Raw genomic sequence first — 16,050 nt, forward strand, 5'->3', positions numbered from 1 at the left:
TATTATTATTATTATAAAAAATTAATTTTATTTTAATTTATTAAAAATTTTAAAAATAACTAATTCATTAATATATCTAATAATAATACGAGACATAAGTATCTTTATAAAAAATGTTTTAGATGTGTCTTTACGTGAGCATCCTCCTGCTCAAAAAATATAATACGCGGAAACTCCTATCTTCACGAGTCTTTATCTCTTTTTGTTGTTGTTGTTTTTTTCTTTAATAGTTCTTGATCTACTCTTGTGAACGTAGTCACGTTTTCTCCAGATTTTTTAACTAGATTTACGGGAAAAGTGGTAACGTGTATGTAATATGTATTGTCTTAAAAAGGAAATCTCTTTTAATTTGCTCTTATTTTTCCGAAAATATTTAATAACAAAAAAAAATAAAAACTAATCACAACTTAATTATTTTATTTAATATTTATTAATTATTTAATAAATAATAAATAAAATAAATTCTAACTATTTAATATTCATTACTTTGTTTTTATCTAGTCATTCTTTAATTTAAAGATTAAAAGTTACAACGAACAAATCGGACTTTAGTTTTATTTATGAGTTCATTGAAAGAAAAAAAAAACTCAGTTATGCATGTCAAACCAAAACTATTATTGGAGAAAAACCTAACAACAGAAACTTGAGAGAGAGAGAAAAAAAAGATTTACAACACGTCATAAAAGATTAACACGAAGATTTCTTCTTCCAGAAAACCATGTTGAAAATAAGAAAATATGGCATTATATTAATTAATTTCTATACATATATATATATATATATTGCGGTCAGCAGCAGCCATGGACTAACTCATAGTCATCAATATGGCATTATATTAATTAATTTCTCAAAATTGAAAATTCAACCTTCAATTACTATAAATAGCAAGGCATGTTAATTGTTATTAGCACATACTTCATACACCATAGCAACATAACAAGAAGAAATCAATCACCAATTTCACCAACAATGGCGATCATCATCACCCGTGTTATTGCTCTCTTCTTCCTTGGTTTTGCATTCCTTGCTTGTGGTATGTTTAATTTTCATGTATTTTTTCATCACATTTTCTTTTAGACTACTAGTGCCTCTTAATTATCACATGATCAAGCATCAAGATTATCAAAAATATTTGAAAAATAATAAAAATTAGCTTAAATCAACTTAAAATTGTCTTATTTTATATTTGTATAAATACATAGTATTAGATGTAATAAATATATAACTTTAAATATTATATATAGATATTAAATTAAATAAGATAATTTTATATTATTGTCTTCTTAATATTATTGTAAGATTATAGATATGTACATGACTAAATAATGTGAATTAACCATGACTCTTAATTTTGTTTTTTTTTTTTTTGAAGTGGCACAAGGAGCTAGGGTTACCTTCAAGAACAAATGTCAATATACTGTATGGCCAGGAACCCTAACTGGTTCTCAAAAGGCGCAATTGTCACAAACTGGTTTTACATTGGCACCTGGAGCAACCAATTCTTTGAACCTTCCATCTTCATGGTCTGGTAGGTTCTGGGGTAGAACTGGTTGCTCCAACAACGGCGGAAGGTTCACTTGCGCCACTGGTGACTGTGGTACTGGTCAAGTCGCGTGTAATGGCAATGGTGGAGCCACACCGGCAACCCTAGTAGAAATTACTGTAGCATCTAATGGTGGACAAGACTTCTACGATGTTAGTAATGTGGACGGATTTAACCTACCTCTTTCGGTTAGCACTCAAGGCGGTAGAGGCACTTGCAAGACCTCGAGTTGCCCGACCAATATTAACCGGGCTTGCCCGAGTGAATTGCAAGTGAAAGGCTCGAATGGAAACGTTGTCGGTTGCAAGAGTGCTTGTGTAGCTTTTGGCAAACCTGAGTATTGTTGCACTGGTAGTCACAACACTGAAAAAACTTGCCCTCCAACAAACTACTCTAAATTCTTCAAACAACAGTGTCCTGATGCTTATAGCTATGCTTATGATGATCTTAGGAGCACTTTCACTTGCTCTGGAAAGCCTAATTATACCATTACATTCTGTCCTTAAATATTATAGCTTTGAGTAGCTAGAAAGGGATAGATCTTAATAACTAATTGTTGTGCCTTAGTTATACTTGACAAAAAATAACTGCACACAATTATTATACAGGATAAAAAAAAATAATACTACTAATAATCATCACATCCCTTTGTGATTGCATTGTATTAATAATATATATAGTGATTTCCAATAATAATAAAATCTTATTATAGTGTTATACCTTGTTTGGTTTATGTGATGATACTAACTTAAGTATTACGTACTCTTTCAATATTGTATAAATGAACATGTAACGTATTTATTATTTATGTTGTCTTTATTAGGATTTTTGTATGCTAGTCAGTAGTAATTCATTATCAAAGTTATATAGTTGATTCCAAAATCGAAATGATATATAGTTAATGAAATATATATAAAATACAAATCATTTTTTGTTTTTCAATCATAATGGTGACATGATATACGTCTATTTTAGACTTGGGGTGCTTCTTCTTTAATTTATGGTCCTTAATTATTACTCTCTCATAAATATATTGACTGATATATATACCTCACCAAAAAAGTATATATATGACTGGAATCACCAACGGTAGGTACAAAAAACGTAATAAGTAAATATTTTAGTGTATGAAAATAAATTGTCATGAATTAGACAACAACAATAAAATCTTATCTCATTAAAAAAAATTGGCTACATAAATCAAATTTATGATATTATTATATCTTATTAAGACTGTTAAAATAGATCAAATTTGTCAAATCAATTTATTTATCTATTAAAACGAACCCACTTTTATTTCTAAAATTATATCTATTTAAATTTTGAGTTAAAAGACTGAACTCAATTAACTCAAAAAATGACGGATTAAATAAACGATTTACTTAATTTTTTTAATTTTTTCAAAAAAATATGGCTGGAAAATATTTTTCATGATCGAATTGAAAACCCAACCCGTCGATAAAAAAGCAATTTGTTGAAAATTTTTTATTTAAAAATAATATTTTTTTGTTAAAATATTTTTTAAAAAATAAAATAAAAGAATAAACAGGTTGGTCCGTTTAATTTATTGAATTGAGAAATTATAGACAATGAATAAAACAAGTTTAAACGGGCCAACTTATTTAACTCGTGAACTTAAGCGGGTCATGCGTCTAAATGAATCGACGTACTGACCCGTTTAACAACCCTATATTTTTTATTATGTATTATACCTACAATAAAATTATAATATATAGATTTTTTTTTACCACCTCATATATGGTATTTTTAGGTTATTATATAATTGATTATATCTATGTCTAGCATAAATGTTCATATATGAGTTAATTTCAAAACAAAAAGTTCTAGTAATTAGATTTATAATTTTTTATGTGCCTTCTCTTAGTATTAATTTAATTTTTTAAGAGAAGTGATATCATGATATAATATTAGAATTTTTATAATCTAATAATCTAGAATTTCATTATTGATAACTCCAAAATAAAATTTAACATAAGATAAATAAAAAAATTATGCAAAATTTTATACAAATTAAATCGAAAAAAGAAGTTCTTATATAAAAAAACGTGTTAAAAATATAATTATTTATTTGTTTTTTTCTATCTGCTTAAATTTTTAGGAGATATAATATTACTAATAAATGAGATGCTATATAATAAAGAACAATGATGCATTTTTATTTTTAGATATTTCAAAGAATTACTAATAATGGAACCACAAAATGTAACCCATGGTATGTAGTTTAGTCTTGATTGAACGACCAAATTAAAGAACAAATTTATTTTACTAGTAAAAGGACGTGATTTTATTTTATTATGAAAATTGAAAAACGCCAGATGTAATTACTTGACACATATGGCAAGTTTTATCCTTTGATCTTGTCACTCGTTTGTGCTTATTACAAAGACTTTTTCTCCTCACATAATCTTCTTATGTGTAGTGCGTTTAACTTTCTTTGTTGTTTGAATCTATTTTAATTAAATAAAAGAAAATAAGAAATCTCTATTGTGCTGAATTAACGGTCAGAAAATTATTACCTAATAATAATGAAGGATAATTTGCAATGGTTAATTAAAATATGGTTAAGTTAGCTTCAACTTTAATTTATTGCCATTTAATTATTAATATGAGACTTTTCAAGGTAATATATTATATATCATGATGGAGTTAGCTACTAATTATATTCATCCATAGTCTTTGTTAATAAACGAAATATTTGGTAACTAATGAAAATTAGCCAAAAATAATTATAACTTGTCTTATTTAATTTTTATTAATTGTTGTGATGATTAATGAATGTTAAATAAGATAAGCTTTAACTTTTTTTTTTATCTTCCTAACATTACTGATTAATAAATTATTTTTTTTCCATTTATTATGATAATTTCTCATAATATAATACTAATATATAGACAACAAGAATTGACATAAATGAAAAAATTAAAATAGTATCTCTCATCACAAGAATATATGATTCCGAATCTTTTAATTCTTATCAGAACTAAAATAATCCATTTAGTAGATTTGGCACAATCTATAGATGTGAAATTCACCTGAGTTTTTTTTTTTTTTTCAATGAAAAGTTATTATACAAAAGATTGGACGACTGAATCTAAGCTTCCACATATATTTCATCATTTTTGGTTTAAAAATTAAAATTTACAACAAATGATGAAAGAGAGTAATGAAGATCATCATTATCATTTTATTATTAGTACTTATATTAATTTGTGGAGATCATTTTTATTTTTGTTATTTAATTGAGTTTGGCATGCATGCATATATATGTAGATGGTAATTCAATGTATTCTAACTAGGTAGCGCAATTCTCGCCATAAATTGAAGTGTGCTTGAAGTGACACATTCTTATTGATTTCATCATCATATGTTGAAAAATTATCAAACTTCTAAAATGACACGTCTTCTGATATTTTTTCTTTTGTTTATTTTTTTTCCCGAAAAGTTAAACCCATCTTCCTATATTTTCTTTTGTGTATGCAACAACTTATTAATCAGCGACAAACTCTTAAATAGAGCTCAAATTTATCGTGGATTAGTCTTTAATTTATAAGGTTAAAAAATATCAAAATAAAAAAAATATTGTATCTTAGGTTTGAGTAAAAAAATGTCTATAATTCTTTAAGAGAAAAAAATGTATGTCTATATTAGGTCAATTTTTTTATGGATTAAAATTGGTATTTTTTTTTACCAAAATAGTCTAACTAGATAAAATATCTTTATATATGAATCTATCTCTTCTTTGCAACTTACCAAAAAAAAAAAAAAATACATGCTAACACCTACACATAATTTGCAGATTGTAAAAAATAACCATTGATTAAGAAAGATTTTTCGTAGTTGACAAAAAGTATTTTTTTTTTAAAACCAATTTTACATATTGCAAAAAACTTTTCACTGATCTCATATGTATTTTGCAAATTGCAAAAAGTTGTTATTACTGCATACACATAAATCTCACTAATAACCAATATTAATACATTATACTAATTTTCTTTTCTTATAAAAATTAATTTCGTGTTGATTATTTTAAGAGTATATATTAGTAGAAAAAATTATAAGTTCTATGAGGCATATTAATATACCAAAAAAAAAATGTGGTGTCCATCTAATTAATTTGTCGGAAGAAAGAAGAATGGAGATAGAGTATAGTAGGGACACCTTAATGTATAGGTTGCAGGTTGCAATAATTGTTTTGAGTGTTCCAGATAAAACACAGATTGGCTCAGAGCAATAAGTTACTATCACAGTACATTTTCATCACGGGACATGACGAACTTTTTAATTTTAATATGGAGAGAAGGTTAATGTATATTAGAATTACGGAAGTATATGATATTTTACTTAAAAATTACACAAGATAAATTGAATTGTTTGATTGAAGATACTATAATCAGACGAATAGAATACAAATGGTACAGAAAATTTTAGGTTTAATTTGTGTACTGATTTCACGTGACAGACGGTACAGAGAATCTTGAGTCTGATTTTAGTACACAAAAAATTTTGCTTCACACAAATTGGATTACGGTCTAATTTCTTCCCACTAAAACCAAAAATTAAACGTCGTCACAACAATGTATATCCCTCTAATACTCCATAACTCAGCATAACTCACATGTCAACCTCATATAAAAAAATTAGCTGGACATGACACCCTCTTAATAATTTACATGCATATTATAATATAAAAAGATTATTTATACAATAAAACTAACTATTAATATATTTATGTATAAATATATATAATTTAATTTATTTTTAATGTGTATTATATTTTAATATATATTTTATACTAATAACTAATTATAATAACTGATTTAATATACATGTAATATAATTGATTGTACTATCATTCAAGTAATTATGTGTTTAAGGTTTTGTTTTTAATTTGTTTATTAATTATTATAATCTATTTTATTTATTTTAGTTATTTATGATATTTTTTAATTTAATAGATTAAAAATTAATCCATCAAAAATTTAAATTTAATTTAAAAATTTATCATTAATTAAAATAAATTTAAATTTCTAATATTTATTTAAATAAAAAAATAACCAATTATTCCATCTTAGGTGATGAATTACAATAACTAACACTTGTTAGTTGCTATGTCCAAGCCAAATAAACAAAATAAGAACACTTATGGATATTCTTTAATTATTTTAAATATTTACAGATGGAATTAGAAAAGGACATATTTTTATATTATTATTTAAGGTTATCATAGAAACGGTGACACGCAATGTTAATTATTTATTAGGAGAATTATTATGGATTATGGTCCACACTCCACAGGGCAGAAGAAAATATGATTGTTTGTTATCTGTTTTCTCTTGCTCTTTTGTATTGTCTCTTTTCAACCAAAATAAATCAATAAAACAAGAAAAAACAGGTTGGAAACAAAAACCATTCCAAAATAAAAGGGTCCAGAAGGTATCGATTTTATTGTCCTCCATTTTTGTCCCATTTTTTTTATCATATATATATATATATATATATAATTAAATAAAATATATTTTTTATTCATAAAATTTGATAAATTTTTTTAAAATAGATCTAATTTTTATTTTGTTTTAATTTTAATTTAAAAATTTTTAATTTACATCAAATATATCCTTGACGGATAATTTTTAAAAAAATTTAAGACCAATTTAACAATAATTTTATAAGAATAACCCTCAATACAAGAAAATCAAGCATAATTTTCATGCATTATTGTTATATTGGTCTTAAATTTTTTAAAAATTTAGCCGTTGAAGAATATATTTGATGTAAATCAAAAATATTTGAAAGAAAATTGAAACAAAATAAAGCTTAAGAGTATTTTTAAAATTTTTACCAAATTTTTAGAATAAAATATATACTTTACCCAATTTAATTTTGATAGACTATCAATATAAAACTACATCTAATTACATAACGTTATATTATTAAAAATAATTATTTTTTACATAAATAATTATATAAAAAATAATTATAATTATACTGTGAATATATTAAAATTAAATTAATATATATGATAAAAAATAAGAAATATTTGTTAATGGCGGTTAAGGTATATGCCATGGTTGAAGTTTGACAAAATGGGAATGACCTTAAATAATGTTTAATTAGGGTGTGACTTTAAATCTTGTGTAATATATAATTGGTTGAAGTTAGCAGCCACTTATTATTTGGTTGATTTATTATTTCTTACCACAACCCAAAATCATTTATTTATTTATTTTTCTATTTCATTTAACTACTATATATTGAGTTATCCACCATTATGAGCCTTTTTTTTTAACAATATTCTTAGCATATTTTAGTCTCTTCTCGTTTTTTCTTGGAAACGAAAACGTTTTCAAAAGAAGAGTTGAGAAGATCTCAGTTTTATTCATATTCTATCAATCTATTGTTCCACTATGAATATTAAATTCTAAATTTGTTTGATTTTGTCATTCTTTTTTCGTAGTTATATATCTGTCCATATCATTACACGTATTCTCACGCAAATCTATTTGTTTTCTTACTCCAAAATCTAACCACCAAAAGTTTAAAGTCACTTTATTTATTTATTTATAGCAAAGATGTGTAAAATATTTTTTTAAAAAAAATATTTATGTATTATATTATTATTGGACATATTAATGAATTGATTATTTTTTAAATTAATTTTTTATACCAATAATAATAAACCTAATTATTATTATATTCGATCGAATCGATTAATTTATATAATATATTGGATCATTGTTTTGTTTTTTCTTTAAAATAAAAATTAGGAATATATTTATCTTTCTATTAAAAAATTTAAACATGATTCGGTTTATATTGTATAAATTAATCGAATCAAATTGGATCTAATAATTATAATGTAAATAACTGGATTTATTATTGTTGCTATAATAAACTGATTTTATTTTAATTTATAAAAAAATAAATTATTAACTAATTTAATAAAAATATCAAATAATATCATGACACATATAAACATCTTTAAAAAAAATATTTTTAATATCTTTATCAAAATAACCTCTTTTATTTATTTATTGAATTTAAAGAGTCATCTAATCACATATCAATATATTGAATGATCATTTATATAATCATAAAAAAACGTAGTTATTTTTATTTATTTATTTTGATCGACTTTTTCAAAGTTTAATTTTGATCAAACTTCTAACATATCAGATGGCTTTTGTTGACTTCCAAAACCCATTGTGATCCAAAAATCGAATCTGAATTCTGAACTTTGAAGTAACATTTCTAGCTCACCAGTCACCGCCACGTTCTAAGCACCATCTATGTATAAAATATAAATTATTACCATACCTTATCATATATTTATTAGAATAATATTTCAAATCAATTTTAAAAAAATGTATTATATATAAAAATTAATACAAAATTTTAAAAATGTCTAAATATATTTGTATTGTAAAATGATTTAAAAAAATTAAAATATATTAAATTTGGCTAATAAATTAAAATTAAAAACCAATTTGATAATTATAATTTATTAAAGATCAAATATCTCACTAGAGAGTTATTAATAAAAAATATAATATAATTAACAAATATTATTATTTTTAGTCAATATTTAGTTAATAATAATTTATATTAAATTTACAAAAATTTTATATACAAAAAATATAATTTACATGTATATTTATTAAAATTTATACATATAAATTAATATAATTTGTGTTTATATTTTTTAAAATTTGTATATATAATTTAACAATTTTGTTACGTTATCAACAATATCTCTATTAACATCTATTAATTTTTATTTATGATTGTATTTAACAGAAATGTCTTTATAAATGTATCTAATAAAAATATTTTTTTTATAATTATATCTAATAAAAATATCTTTATATATATATTTTCTAAACATATTTTTTTATATATGTATTTAAAATATAATAATAAATTATTATTGATAATAAATTAGCATATAGTATATTGATACCCTATACTTTTCTTGTGTTTATCTAGAAAAAGAAGAAAAGAAAGGACACACTATATATAAGCATATTGCATAATACATTATTATTACAGCATATTGAAAAGTCAGAGACAATAGAAGAAAGTGTTGACTACTCAGCATCTTATAGGAGTTGAAGAAGAAGAAGAAGAGATCAGTGAGATTGAGAAGAAATAATAAGAATGGATTTTAGTGAGTTGAGAAGAACGGTGGAAGAGGTGGAGCTGGTTGATGCACATGCCCACAACATAGTTTCCATTGATTCTAACTTCCCCTTCATCCATGCCTTCTCTGAAGCCTATGGTGATGCTGTTTCTTTCTCACCACACTCTCTCTCCTTCAAGGTCCATATCAATATCATCATAACTATTAATTAACTCCTCTTAATGTTCATTTATTTCTTAGCTTATGATTTTTTATATGCTATGTTTGATGATAGTGTTTCTGTTTCATCTATTTATGAACCTATAAAAACTAGTAGTATAGTGTGGACCACCTAACACTTTTTTAGGTGGATTAAGTTCTGCAATTACAGCATTATTAAGCAGATAAAATGTTACTAAATTGAAGTTTAGTTTGCCTGAGTTATGCATTTCAATTTCATCATGAGTGATAAACAGGATATGAAGTTGAAGAAATGAAATTTTTCCTTTTTCTATTGATAAACAGAATTGATTCTTGAGAATTTTCTGTCAAATTGATTTATTATGTGGTGCTTAAAATGTATAATAAGCACTTGGAAGCTGAATGTATAAGGATGAAATTGTGTCTAGATACATTGATTTTTCAATATACTAATTTAGTTAAAGTGACAGTAATTTTGAACAGAAGATATGATTTGTTGACAATAGATTATTATGTAATATCAGAGAAGTTTAAGAGACATTGCTGAGCTCTATGGATCCGAGTCATCTTTGGAAGCTATTGAAGAACACCGGAGAGTCTCCGGATTACAATCGATCAGCACATCGTGCTTCAAAGCCGCAGGAATCTCTACCTTACTCATTGATGATGGACTAAAATTTGACAAGAAGCATGATCTTGAATGGCATAGGAGTTTTACCCCTGTTGTTGGTAGAATCTTAAGAATCGAACGAGTCGCCGAGGAAATCCTTGATGAAGTAAGATACTTGTAGATAGTTCTAATAGTTCTATTTCACATTTTCTGAATTCTGCTATATGTTCTTGAATTTCTATCTAATATTTGTATCTCGTGCTCTTAAAGGGTTTAACAGATGGATCTTCTTGGACATTGGATTCATTTACAAAAGCATTTGTCTCAAAGTTGAAATCATATCCTTTTATATGTAAATAAATCTTTCTGTATATAAACACATCCAATGTTTTAGTTATGATCCTTAACAGCATGGTTACAGTTGCTGGTGAGATCTTTGGATTCAAAAGCATAGCTGCATACCGAAGTGGCCTGGAAATCAATCCAAATGTGACAGCAATAGAGGCCGAAGAGGGTCTCGAACAGGATTTAAGTGGTTAGTGGAGTATGCAGATTGGTTATAATATGTTCTGTTTTGGTATGTTCTTAATCAACCATATTCTGTACTTTTTAGCTGGGAAGCCTGTTCGCGTAGCTAACAAAAATTTCGTCGATTATATCTTCTTGCAAAGTCTAGAAGTTGCTCAATCCTATGACTTGCCAATGCAGATACACACAGGGTAATCCATGGCTTTTAGCAATTAGTATACTTCTAAAGCTGAAAAGCTTTCAGAAAATTATTTGTTGGTACTAAATTTTTGGTCTGCTTAACTAGTTTTGGGGATAAAGATTTGGATATGCGACTGTCCAATCCTCTTCACCTACGTGCAGTCCTTGAAGACAAGAGATTCTTGAAGTCTCGGATAGTCATCTTACACGCATCCTATCCGTTCTCAAGGGAAGCGTCGTATCTCGCTTCGGTTTACTCACAGGCAAACCTTTTCTCAACTCGTTGAATTATGTTAGTAAGTCTGAATATGTATTTCAGATTCAAATTTAGATATAACAATCTTGTTTTGCAGATTTACCTTGATTTCGGGTTGGCGATTCCAAAGCTTAGTGTACATGGCATGATATCTTCAGTGAAAGAGCTATTAGAGCTAGCTCCAATTAATAAGGTGACAAGAATAAGAATATTGTTATACTTCAAGATCATGATTTATTTAACTTTAGGACATGAAATTCAATGTGTCACAAGACTAAGTTTTTGGATTGCAGGTTATGTTCAGCACTGATGGCTATGCATTTCCAGAAACCTTTTACTTAGGTTAGTTAACATCTTTTCCTATGCCTGAATTTGAAGAATTTATATTCTGTAGTGTAAGATTAAGTGGTTGAAATAATATTTTGCAACATAGGTGCAAAGTGGTCTCGTGAAGTTGTTTTCGCTGTTCTGCGCGACGCGTGCATTGATGGTGATCTCTCAATTCCTGAGGCTGTGGAAGCTGCTAAAGATATATTTGCACGAAATGCGATTCGATTTTACAAGATTAGTCCAACTAATAGTTTAGCTAGTTCAGAATACAATGTGGTTTCTAAGTTGAATACTAGTAGTAGTAGCTTAGAGTCTGATTCGTCACTGGTTCGTATCATATTCGTTGATGGTTCAGGGCAGCATAGATGCAGGGTGAGTTTAAGTTCCATCAAAGCAAATTTCAGTTATTCATGAATCATGACATGAGCTGCTATTAGAATTCCTGATATGGTGTCAAATTTTGTTTCAGGTTGTTCCTAAAAAGCGTTTCGATGATGCTGTTTCGAAGAATGGAGTTGGTTTAGCGCGTTGTATTATGTCTATGGTTTCTTTTATGGATGCACCTGCTGAAGGGTCAGGTCTAACTGCAGTTGGTGAAATAAGATTAATGCCTGATTTGTCTACTAAATTAAGAATTCCATGGTACTTATAATCTTTCTTAAGCTGATTTTTTTATCATCTTACATTATAGTAACCTGTGGTGCAAGTAATTCAACTCTTTTATGTGATGATAGGAGCGAGCATGAAGAAATGGTTTTATGTGATATGCAAATCAAAGCCGGAACGGCCTGGGAATATTGCCCGAGAGAGGCCTTAAGACGAGTTTCGAAGATTCTGAAAGACGAATTTAACTTGGTATGTCGCGATTGCGAAATTCTGATATTCGAATTCATATCTTTAAACCAAAGTACTTTGGTGTTCAATTTTGATTTGTGTTTTCCAGGAAATGAAAGCAGGATTTGAGAATGAGTTTTATCTCTTAAAGAGCATAACAAGGTATGTAATAATTCATATCACCAGAACAAATTTTCATGAAAATTAATTAAAATGTGAAGATGAAAAAAAAAGGTGTAATTATATTCAGGGAAGGGAATGAAGAATGGTTACCATTTGACTCGAGTCATTACTGCTCATCGTCAGCATTCGACGCTGCTTCCCAGATATTTCGCGAAATTTCTGCTGCTATTCATTCCTTGGGGATTTCAGTAGAGCAGGTAAGAAATAATCTATAACATGGTAACAGCTTCGCTTGATTTTATTCGAAAATCATCTGATTTTTCTAGAAAAGCTCTATATTCTGAGGACTAGTTTCAAGCCTTTCTGTTCTATAAAATTGTAGTTACATGCTGAAGCTGGAAATGGTCAATTTGAAATTGCTTTGGGATACACCACTTGCAATAAAGCTGCTGACAACTTAATTTACGCGCGCGAAGCTGTCCGTGCAATAGCAAGAAAGCACGGCCTTCTCGCGACTTTTGCACCAAAGTAAGCCAAGTTTCATCATTCTTCTTCTTTTTTAAGACACTGCTATCTTACTTGAGTCTCAAGAAACAATTTGAAAGTGTGTATTACATGTGTTTTTCTTGTCTATATTGAAGGTATAAGCTAGATGATTTGGGTTCTGGATCCCATGTGCATCTTAGCTTATGGCAAAATGGGAAAAATGTGTTTATGGCGAAGGATGAATCGTCGAAGCACGGCATATCAACAACAGGGAAAGAATTTATGGCTGGAGTTTTGCATCATCTTCCTTCTATTCTGGCATTTGTAGCTCCAATTCCTAACAGGTTGCTCTTCCCATTTAAACCAAGTTTGTTAATGACATCCAATCAGGTACTAATACATAAGCAAAAGTCGCGTCGCGACTTTTGTCTGTGTGACAATACCTAATTAGATGTCTGTACAGTACTATGTATATAAATTAAACTCGAATTTTTTTAGAAGTGGAAACTCGTATGCAGTTGTCTTTATGTGAGTTGATATTTGAGAACTATTTATTATCTAACGGTTGTCAACTATCAATTTTACATCATGACAACCGCATGTGAGTTTTCACCTGTCTTAGATTGTTCTTGGTTTTTTCAGTTATGATCGGTTACAACCGAACACGTGGAGCGGCGCATACTTGTGCTGGGGGAATGACAATAAGGAAGCTCCATTGCGAGCCGCGTCTCCGCCCGGAACTCCTGATGGCCTTGTAAGCAACTTTGAGATGAAATCATTTGATGGCTCTGCAAATCCACACTTGGGATTGGCTGCCATAATTGCCGCCGGCATAGACGGTCTTCGCCGGCATCTTCCGCTTCCTGAACCTGTTGGTAAGATCATGAATAGTACTTGTTTGTATCAACACATAAGAGTTTATATGATTTTTCAAACAGTTTGCAATTTTGTATAAAGTTCATAGGAAATAATGAAGTTGTTATTTTCATTTATGAAACAGATACAATTCCAAATCCAGAAAAGCTTCAGAGATTGCCAACATCACTCTCTGAATCCTTGGAAGCTCTTCATAAGGATGACTTGCTTAAGGAGTTTATCGGCGAAAATTTGATGGTTGCCATAAAAGCGGTCCGAAAGGTATGTGTATGGGTGGAAACCCAGCTGCAGTCGACTTCACGTGAAGTTGATAGTCGAGAGCCGTTAGATGAAAATCTAGTCAAATCATCTAACGGCTCTCAGTTATCAACTTCACGTGAAATTGACTGCACCTGAGTTTTCACCATGTGTATGACTTGCATAATTCTAGATTATTCACTTTCAAAATGAATGTCGCTCTGACCAAATATATATATTGAAAAATTGAATTATTTCGATGTAATTATATTCAAATAAATTGATTTTTCAATATATCAATTTGGTCGGAGCAACATTTATTTTGAAACGGAGTAAGTAATTCGGAGCGACAAAATTTTTGATACTTATTTTGTGAATTTATGATATGCAGGCTGAAATTGATCATTACTCAAACAACAAAGATGCTTACAAGAAACTCATACACATCTACTGAAGCAATGGATAACAATTTATGTTTGTTATGATTTAGATTTAGATTTTGGTTGCTTAGTCTTGTTCATAGTATTTAGTTTATCTCGTGGTTATCTAATAAGTTATCCTTAATATATAGAGCTCGTCGTTATGCTTATAATATATAATGTAATAATTTCATTTGTCAACTCATATTTAAGTAATCTTGATTGGAATGAATGAACTCATATTTTTAATGAAATGTATTATTATTTGTTCTCGTTCTTTTTTGGACAATACGATTTTCGTTTTCTTTTTCAAAAGTAGTGTAGGTCAATTTAGTGTATGAGATAAAATAAAGGTAAATATTTACCTGGAGATATTTTTATGTAAAGTTAATAAATAAGGAATGTTAAATAATAATTTAGTCAAATATATTAAATTATTGAGAAAGTATAGGGAGCTAATAGAGTATCTGTATAATGTGTACAAAGAAAATTTAGAGATGTTCGATTCAGTAGAATATTAGATTATTATTTCTGGTATCCGATGGTTATTCTGGATAGTATGGATGTATTGTGTTTGAGAAATTAGTAGTATTTTATTTTAGATGTTTATTTTTTAATTCATATTGAGTCAAATAAATAGCCCATTATATATATTGTACAAATATTCTATCGACTGCCTAGCGAGATTCTAAATTATTTAACAATTTTTAACTAACAATTTTCATGTAAAGATTGAAATTTTAAATTTATCCTAAAATAAACACACAAAATATGGTATTCTACAATCCAATTGGGCTTATAATATGATTTTGGTTAGTTTTTTTTTCAGTTTTTTGGATAAACTTTTTGGTTTGTATCTGTTTTGGGATACCTAATTGGGCCGATTATTTTTCTTCACATAATTCTGCTTGCGGAGCCCATACACGAGAAAAAAAATGTACTTGAACAAAGAAAAAAAATGTAATACATGGATGCTTATTATATGCTTTGCACTTTCATCATTTCTCTCTAGATTTTGTGTGGTTAAGGTCACATCTTGAGAATTGGAAACTCCATTAGACATCATCTGAAAACTCAAAACTATGTCTCCAACCATATTAATTTATAGGGGATAGATAAGGCTTCTCTAAAAGTGAGAAAGTGAGACCTCAACACTTAAACATTTAGTGGGTCTTACACATAATATGTATTTTATTAATAAATAGGTTGACATCTACATACTCTTTTCATTTTCTATACTAGCATATTTAACTTTATTTTATAAAAAATAATGTTACTTTTTTTTCTATC

At 27.7% G+C, this 16,050-nt stretch overlaps 2 protein-coding genes across 2 annotated transcripts; both read left to right on the forward strand.

Annotated features, from left to right (window-relative positions):
- The first annotated feature begins 825 nt into the window (after positions 1-825).
- On the forward strand, positions 826-2,260 carry LOC112759682 (thaumatin-like protein 1b). The gene is made up of 2 exons (XM_072222286.1): positions 826-1,033; positions 1,373-2,260. The coding sequence occupies exons 1-2, from the start codon at positions 892-894 to the stop codon at positions 2,047-2,049; spliced, it is 819 nt and encodes a 272-aa protein (XP_072078387.1). The 5' UTR covers positions 826-891; the 3' UTR covers positions 2,050-2,260.
- A 7,333-nt stretch (positions 2,261-9,593) lies between these two features.
- LOC112759698 (protein fluG-like) lies at positions 9,594-15,032 on the forward strand. The gene is made up of 18 exons (XM_072207298.1): positions 9,594-9,880; positions 10,406-10,657; positions 10,762-10,828; positions 10,910-11,026; positions 11,105-11,210; positions 11,306-11,462; positions 11,553-11,648; positions 11,749-11,797; positions 11,889-12,157; positions 12,255-12,427; positions 12,520-12,640; positions 12,729-12,781; positions 12,870-12,999; positions 13,125-13,270; positions 13,384-13,572; positions 13,871-14,103; positions 14,229-14,365; positions 14,733-15,032. The coding sequence occupies exons 1-18, from the start codon at positions 9,719-9,721 to the stop codon at positions 14,793-14,795; spliced, it is 2,520 nt and encodes an 839-aa protein (XP_072063399.1). The 5' UTR covers positions 9,594-9,718; the 3' UTR covers positions 14,796-15,032.
- The last annotated feature ends 1,018 nt before the right edge of the window (positions 15,033-16,050 follow it).

The sequence above is a fragment of the Arachis hypogaea genome, chromosome 2 (assembly GCF_003086295.3).
Source record: "Arachis hypogaea cultivar Tifrunner chromosome 2, arahy.Tifrunner.gnm2.J5K5, whole genome shotgun sequence".
NCBI classification, from domain to species: domain Eukaryota; kingdom Viridiplantae; phylum Streptophyta; class Magnoliopsida; order Fabales; family Fabaceae; genus Arachis; species Arachis hypogaea.

What these genes read in the sequence shown, in the direction of transcription:
- LOC112759682 (XM_072222286.1), top strand. Translation starts at nt 892, where the DNA reads ATGTTAATTGTTATTAGCACATACTTCATACACCATAGCAACATAACA. An exon ending in TTTTGCATTCCTTGCTTGTG is followed by an intron (nt 1,034 to 1,372) that starts GTATGTTTAATT and finishes TTTTTTTTGAAG; the next exon opens with TGGCACAAGGAGCTAGGGTT.
- LOC112759698 (XM_072207298.1), top strand. Translation starts at nt 9,719, where the DNA reads ATGGATTTTAGTGAGTTGAGAAGAACGGTGGAAGAGGTGGAGCTGGTT. An exon ending in ATTTGTCTCAAAGTTGAAAT is followed by an intron (nt 10,829 to 10,909) that starts CATATCCTTTTA and finishes ACAGCATGGTTA; the next exon opens with CAGTTGCTGGTGAGATCTTT. An exon ending in AGCTAGCTCCAATTAATAAG is followed by an intron (nt 11,649 to 11,748) that starts GTGACAAGAATA and finishes TTTGGATTGCAG; the next exon opens with GTTATGTTCAGCACTGATGG.